The following is an 8,233-nucleotide window of genomic DNA, read 5'->3' as shown; positions in this document are numbered from 1 at the left end:
CTCTCTGTCTCTGGTGAGGCCTCTCGCCGCCCCTGAGCCTCTGGCCTGTACCCCAGTTCTGTATGAATAAATAAATCTTTAAAAAAAAAAAAATGTCTACAAGTATTACAAATTGTTGCCAATGACTAACTGGGCACTTTTGATTTATTATTTTTTTTAATTTATCTCTGCATCCAAGAGCTATACTTGAGAAATCTAACACCAATTCATGATAAAAACACTTAGCAACAAACTAACAATAGAAAACAGGAATTAATCTTAATGATAATGGATTTGGCAATGGATTACTTGATATGACTAATGTCATTTTATTGCACAGGCAATAAACGAAAAACAGGTAATCTGGACTTTATTAAACTTAAAAATATTTCTGTATTGAAGGATACTATCAATAAAATGAAAGGGCAAACCCAAAGACTGGAAGAAAATACTTGTAAATCATTTATCAAATAATGGTCTAGTATTTAGACCATATAAAGACCTCTTACAACTCAAGAATAGAAAGACAAAAAAAAGAAAATTTTTAAATGGGCAAAGTATTTGAATAGACATTTCTCCATGAGGGATGGCTAAGATAACAAAAGAAAAAGCACGAAAGGAGAAAGAAGACCACTGGTCAGAGTGTGGAAAAACTGGAATCCAATTATACTGTGGCTTAAAAGACTGCAAAATAGGGCCCTCCCTGGTGGCACAGCGGGTTAAAAGCACAGCACAAAGAAGCTTAAACCACTTCCGCATGAGTTCGATTCCCGCCTGCCCCAGAGGTGATCCACATGGCGTGGCAGACCTCTCCTGACCCGCCCGCTGCTCCCCTCAGCAGTGTACTTCGTCGATCTGCCTGTTCTGCTCCCCACTCTGTCTCTGGTGAATCCTCTCACCCTCCACATCTCTGATCTGTACCAAGTGATTCCTGCCTGCCCTGGAGGTGACCACATGGCGAGGCAGACCTCTCCTGACCCGCCCGCTGCTCCCCTCAGCAGTGTACTTCGTCGATCTACCTGTTCTGCTCCCCACTCTGTCTCTGGTGAAGCCTCTCACCGCCCCTGAGCCTCTGGTCTATACCCCAATTCTGTAAAAAAAAAAAACAAAAAACAAAAACAAAAACAACAAAAGACTGCAAAATAGTGCAACTGCTATGAAAAACCACTAGGCAGCTCTTCCAAAAGTTAAACATAGAGTTACACATATACAAACAACTTCACTCTATGGAAGAATTAAAAGTAGGTGTTCAAATAAAAACATAAAAATTCATAGCAGTACTAATCACAACAGTCAAAAAGATTGAACAAATGGAAAATGTCCAACTGATGAACAGATAAAATATATACCTTCACAGTAAAACATTATCCAGTCATAAAATAGATAAACCTTAAAAACATGCTATGTAAAAAGACACTTCTCCAAAGAGGAAATGGAAATGGCCAACAGGTATACAAAAAAATATTCAGTATCACTTATCATCAAAGAAATGCAAATCAAAACCACAATGATACACCATCTCATGCCAGTGAGAATTGTACATATTAAAAAAACTGCCAACAATAAATGTTGGTGAGGATATGGAGAAAAAGGAACTCTCCTACACTATTGTTGGGAATGCAAACTGGTCCAACCACTATGAAAAGCTGTGTGGAGGTTCCTCAAACTGCAAAAAATGGAGCCTCCAATGATTGAGGAATTCTACTCTTAGGGATCCACTCAAAGGAAACAAAAACGTTAATTAGAAAGGACATCTACACCCTTATGTTTACTGCAGCACTATTTACAATAGGTAAGCTATGGAAATGACCCAAATGCCCAAAAATAGATAACTGGGTCAAGAAGGTGTGGTACATATATACAATGGACTACTCAGCAATCAAAAATGATAAACTCATGACACCTGAAGCAGCATGGATGGAGCTGGTGGGGAAATTTCATGTTTTATTTCATGTTCAGTGAAATAAGCCAGAAAGAAAAAGAAAAATACCAGATGGTATCACTTTTAGGAGGAATGTAGAGGATCCAAATAAGGGATCAGGGAGAAAAAAGTAATTATAACAACGTACTATCAAAATCATCAGGCAACTATAAACCAGAGACAATTTGCAGGGATAGAGCAGTAGGATCAAAACAGGGATAGGAAGAACCCAAGGTACTATGGTGATGGCCCACAGATGAACTGGGGGTGGGACTTTCACAGGGACTATAACCAAGATGAGAAAGCGTATACTGTACAAAAATAAAAATAAAAAATATATAAAATAATTATGTTATGTTAAAGAAGCCATACAAAAGGCCATGTACTATATGATTCTATTTACATGACTATCCAGAATAAAATAATACATAGAAAACAGATTAATGTTGCCAAAGTCTACAAAATAGAAAGCTATTATTCTTTTGGGGTAGTGAACATGTTCTAGAAGGACATCATGACAATGGTGGCACAACAATGTGCATGTCCTAAAAGCCTCTGACTCTATACTTTGAAATGTTTAAAAAAGTAAATTTTGTTAAACTGACCCTGATAAAAATAAAAGCCCATTTTTATTCCACATCAAATAGTAACTGAAGGCATTTTTATCTTAAGATTTTTTTCCTCTTAAAAGTAGGAGCAGCAACAGTCACAAAAACTAGTTTCAGAGTTTACAAATACTTTGCCATACAATCTTCTATAACCTTTAAAACAACTCTAAGGTAGATAATAACACTCCACCTTAGAGATCTGAAAAACCAAGACTCAGAAAGGCATAAATTCATATAGCAATTGAATATGAAGTAGGAGAACTGGCTAATAAGCAAGCCAGATTGTCCCAACTCCACTGAATTATACTGCCTCCAAGGTAGTATAAAATGAAAGCGTGAGGCTCTCCCTGGTGGTGCAGCGGGTTAAAGCACAGCATAAGGAAGCTTCAGCCACTTCCGCATGAGTTCGATCCCCGCCTCCCCGGAGATCCACATGGCGCGGCAGACCTCTCCTGACCCGCCCGCTGCTCCCCTCAGCAGTGTACTTCGTAGACCTGCCTGTTCTGCTCTCCACTCTGTCTCTGGTGAATCCTCTCACTCTCCACATCTCTGGCCTGTCCCAAGTTCTGTACGAATAAATAAATAAATCTTAAAAAAAAAAAAAAAAAAAAAAATGAAAGCGTGAAAAGGATAGGCAATGCCATCCTGGGTATTTTTTTCCTTCTTCCAGAGTTAGTATTTTAAATAATCAAAGCAGTAGAAATATTCATTGTACATGATGAAAGTCTTAACAAAGCCAATACAGCTCATTATTGTATAACAGCATCATTACAGATTTCCTATTTTCCAGAGATACAGCTTTCTCCATACAAGCTATGTCACATTAGCATGGCTCCTTCTCCAGTGAAGTTCGGCATAATGTTCACAGGTTTGGCAGTAAAGTAATAGATGATTATGCATGTTCCTTGTACAACTGGCCTCATTAAGTTATAGTCACATTTCCTATTAAAGGCTAACTAGTAAATGACAAATCAAAGATACCCTATGACACTGATCAGTCCTACAGACGTTCCTGAAGGAGAAGCAGGACAGTTAGAAATATCTCACTGGGCCCTCCCTGGCGGCGCAGCAGATTAAAGACACAGCACTAAGAAGCTAAAGCTACTTCTTCAAGAGTTCGATCCCCACCCCAGAGGAGATCCACATGGCACAGCAGACCTCTCCTGGCTCACCCGCTGCTCCCCTCAGCAATATACTGAGTCAATCTGCCTGTTCTATTCCCCACTCAGTCTCTGGTTGAATCCTCTCACCACCCCTGCACCTCTGGCCTGTACCCCAGTTCTGTATGCATAAAATATATTTTTATTATAATAGTTTATTTTATTTTGTGTAAATAAATCTTAAAAAAAATATGTCTTATCAGAGCGGCCACTTAACATATTTGAATAAAGGATTCCGGAGTTTTAAAAATTGCACTTCAAAAAACCTCTGTAGTATATATAGGCATCCTTACTTCCTTGAGCACAGGTTTTAAAAAAAAAAGTTAGCCAACATTATATTATTAGAATTATTTCTAACAACAAGCAGAGAATAATTTCAACAGGGCTGTCACCCTACACTTGGTTTGTTGAGTTTTATCAATTGAACCATCTTTGTAAATCTTATTTTAAAAGCGTAAGCATTATAACCACACCTTGAGAAATAAGTGACTTTTATTAGATATCAGGGTGAAGTATTAACTGGGTTCAGATATGAAGCACTACCCCTGGTGGCTCAGCCTGCTGGATGGTGCTTAGTTCCTGATGACATACGATGGTTTCATGTACTGTGACCTGAAGCTACTGATATCTCTACTTGTGCATGACTTGTCCCTGAGCTAGCTATGGTAAGTAATGTTTAGAACTGTGTTAGCTCAAGGGCAAAGATTAGCCACTCTTTCTCCTATGTTCCAGACTATCCCTTGGTTCCCTTTATGGAAATCCCTTTCCAGAAGCAACATATGGTACAAAAGAAATTATGAAATAGGAAACAGAAGTCCTGGGTTCAAGTCCCCGTCTCTATTAGTATCTCCTTCATGCCTCAACAATTTGGGCCTCATTTTATTCACTGTACTTACCTTATGGGCTACTAGGAGAATTAAATGAGAAAGTGCAGCAGTTCCCATCCCATGGGCTAGAGACCATTTTACAAGAGGTCTGTAAAAGCATATACTAGGGGGAAAAAATCATTTATGAGTTCAGACTGAAAGCTCTGGTGTATAATTATCTGGGTTCAAATAATGGTTTTATCATGGGAACAAGTTACTGAGTCTTTCTATAATTAAATTCCTCATCTGTCATTGAAGAAAACAGTACTTACCTTATTGGTTTATTGTGAAGATCAACTGAGTCTATAAAGAGTGTGTAACAGTGGATGGTTCAGTATGAATGCATGAAAAAATATCTGCTATAGTATATGCACTTATGTATTCTTTCGAAGTACTTGTGTGTCAAGTTTTTGATGTTAAAAGGGATTATTCTAGTTGAAAGTTAACAACTACTAATAGTTATAAAAGAATCCAATAGACTACCTACCAAATTCTTGTCAGAGCAGCTGAATTTTAAGATTTCGATTATTTTAAATGTATGAGGCTTATTTTGTGGTCTAACACATGATCTATGCCAGAGAATGTTCCATGAGAAGAATATGCACACTCCTAAAGCTGGGTGGAGAGGTCTGTGTAAGTGTGTTATATCTAACTGACTTTTGGTGATGCTCTTATCATCTGTTACCTGTTGATCTTCTCTATTTGGTTGTTCCATCCACTACTGAAAGTGAGACATTAATGATTCCAACTATCACTGCAGTAACATCTATTTCTCCTTTCAATTCTGCCAACTTTTGCTTCACATATTTTGGGGATCCTTTGTTAGGTATATGTGTTTGAAACTGTGATCGTTTCTTGTTGTATTGAATTATTTATCAATATACAAAGTCCTTTGTCTCATACAATCTTTGGTTTTAAGTTTACTTTGTCCAATATTTAATTTCCAAGATTCAGTAGAGACTTAGTCTTCCCAGTCAAATGATCATATCTCCTTCTTTTTGAAATATGCCCTTTATGAATCTATTCCAAAATACTTAAAAAGGGGGGGGTTGGAGGTAGTATCTTTACCTAGTCATGAAAATTGTCACAGGAACTACCCCTGTTTTCACCCTATGGATCATGTGTCCACTGAATAGATATCCACCTTACATTAAACACCATTCATATATAAAGTTCACATCCTGTGCCTACATGTGATCTGGGTTAGGACTGACCCTAGAATTCCTAACAAGGGTCACTCAATGACTGACATACAAAAGAAGGGAGAGGCAGAGTGGCTTACATTGTAGGAGCGGGGATGCCTCTGCTTCCACTGCACCAGGAGCAGCTGGGCCACAACCAAGGTAGCGATGAGGATGAGGACCATTTCAGCATGCATGGCTTCGTGGCCTCGGTGTTTGGCATGCATACGTGCATGCTCAATCCTGAAAGCCAAACAAAATAAGGTAAACTAGGTCAGGAATAGCATGGTTGTAAAGGGATAGCCTTTCCAGGGATATTCCACTAGTCTATAGCACACATACGCTTATGTGCTTTGCAGCTGAAGATACCAAGCAGCAAGTAAGGCACTAAAAAGACATGCCTAAGGACAGGCATTTTGGGGTAAAATACGGATTTTCTGGGAAATGGTCAGCAGTCAGTCATCAGGGTTAAAGCTAAGTATTCTGCCTGCCCCTTAGTGGGGCACCTCACATCTTTCCTGCAGCTAGAAAAAAAGATCCAGAAGAATCCTGTATCACTGCCTATTTCAGTCTTATTTTAACTTATCACTGAAAAGAGAAAGTAACTCAGAGTGGTTACAGTCATAAAATCTCCTACTTAGTCAATGATATTTATGACACCTATAAAGGAGAAACATTGCAAATGTGTGTTCATCCCAGGATTTTATAAAGTATTGCTTTACTCATTCTCCCAACAATATCAGGGATTCTAAAGACAAGGTAAAATCTGAAAATCTAGACTGTTTTAATTTTATACTAATCCATCACTGATAAATAACCTCTTTAAGAGCTCAAGGAGAATACAGCTGGAAACTCTTATTTAATCTAAGGCTGGCATGCTTTTATCCTAAGATTTGGCAGAAAGTGATTCCATTGACCAATATAGCCAAAAAGCTTCCCCTCAGAGAAGCACAGTCACTTCTCACACTATGGATCACAGTCAGCCAAAGGAGAAGATGGGGAAAGAGTCAGAAACTAAAACTAATGAAGCCTGTGGTCAGGAACTTCTTCTCTATTCATGGGATATTAGGGAGGGAGGTAACAGGAAGTATAGATGGTGTCTTCAGGGAATTCCTAAGAACAGTGAAAGTCTAGCAAGAAGAACTCAGAGGGGTGAATTATGTATAAATGATAGAGCAAATGTAGCAAAAAGCTAACTGTAGAATATAGGTGGTGGTCATAAGGGTTTTCAAAATTCTTCAACCACTGCACAATTCTTTCAACATTTTTGTATGCTTGAAGTTTTTCATAATATTATGTTGGGGGAAAACTTGGTGGGCAAAGAGGACAGCAGCCATAGCACCTAAGAGTTCAGCCTAGATTAAAAATCTATCCTGAGTGAGAATCTGACAATAAGATAACAGGAATACTCAAACCTTAATTTCAGATACATCTATGTGGTCATGACCAAGAGAATTCCTATCTCTACATTACAATTTCCTTATTTTGAGATAGGACCTCAAAAGGAGAGCATCTTTACACACCTCTCATAAGGTTGTTGTAAGGAAAACTAAACTAAAAGAATAAAGCATACTTTAAAAACCTAAAGCCTGGGCCTTTCCTAGTGGCACAATGGGTTAAAGCTCTGTACTGTGAAGCTCACTTTAGTTGCTTCAGCACAAGTTCAATCCCTGGCCAGGGAGGTGACCCACATGCTGTGGCAGAACTCTTCTGGCCCGCCCACTGCTCCCCTCAGGAGTATACATCATCAATCTGTCTGTTCTGTTCCCCACTCTGTCTCTGGTGAATCCTCTCAAAACCCACCTCGCACCTCTGTAGACATAAATAAAATAAACCTAACACCTGTGAAAATTGTAAAGATAATAACAATTTCTTGTTCAGAAATAGTATATAACTGAATGGATATGACCAATGTGAACTCAACAAAAGGCTCTAGAATAGACCACTGAAGTTATCTAGTTTATGTTCCTACCCAATGCAAAAATGATTTCTATAATCCCTTGTCTGAATGCTTCCAACGGCTGAGGACACAAATGCCATTAGGGCAATCTATTCTAGAACCAGCAGTCTCTGGCACATTGTAGATACTGATATATGCTTATGAAGGCATAAAATTCCAATGCATTAGGAGATAGGAAGCTCACTATCTCTCACTATACCAATATTATTAAAGATATTTCTAACAATGAAAAAAATCTATCTCCAGACTGCTTCACTTCATTGGACCTAATCCCACACACTCTGGAGCAAAGGACATGTCCATTCCTTTCTCAATGCTGCCACTTCAAAGGTTTATCATATCTTCTTTTTAAAAAACAAAACCAGACTATGGTGATGGCACATAGGTGATTTGGTGATGGGAAACCCACAGGGATTACAACTGAGATGAAAAAGGCAAAAAATGATGTAAAAAAAAGACAAAAGCTATTCTGTTCTTATCACGATTCTCTTGTGTCCTTTTTTTTTTTTTTTAAAGATTTATTTATTTATGCATACAGAACTGGGGTACAGGCCAGAG

At 38.3% G+C, this 8,233-nt stretch overlaps 1 protein-coding gene across 2 annotated transcripts in view; it reads right to left on the bottom strand.

The window, feature by feature from the left end:
* Window positions 1-8,233, bottom strand: part of RNF121 (ring finger protein 121) — a 62,305-nt gene that overhangs the window by 28,763 nt on the left and 25,309 nt on the right. For both annotated transcript variants that reach the window (XR_001145466.1, XM_004683163.2), the window contains exon 3: window positions 5,817-5,958. Coding sequence is in view for 1 of the 2 variants with exons in the window: in XM_004683163.2 (XP_004683220.2) it covers window positions 5,817-5,958 (142 nt within the window). In the remaining variant the exon portion in view is untranslated. The remainder of the gene's footprint in view (window positions 1-5,816; window positions 5,959-8,233) is intronic.

This window comes from Condylura cristata, unplaced genomic scaffold (assembly GCF_000260355.1).
Source record: "Condylura cristata isolate star-nosed mole 26May11 unplaced genomic scaffold, ConCri1.0 scaffold00015, whole genome shotgun sequence".
NCBI lineage: Eukaryota > Metazoa > Chordata > Mammalia > Eulipotyphla > Talpidae > Condylura > Condylura cristata.
Note: the sequence above shows the minus strand (reverse complement) of the source record. Positions and strands in the feature narration are given on the sequence as shown.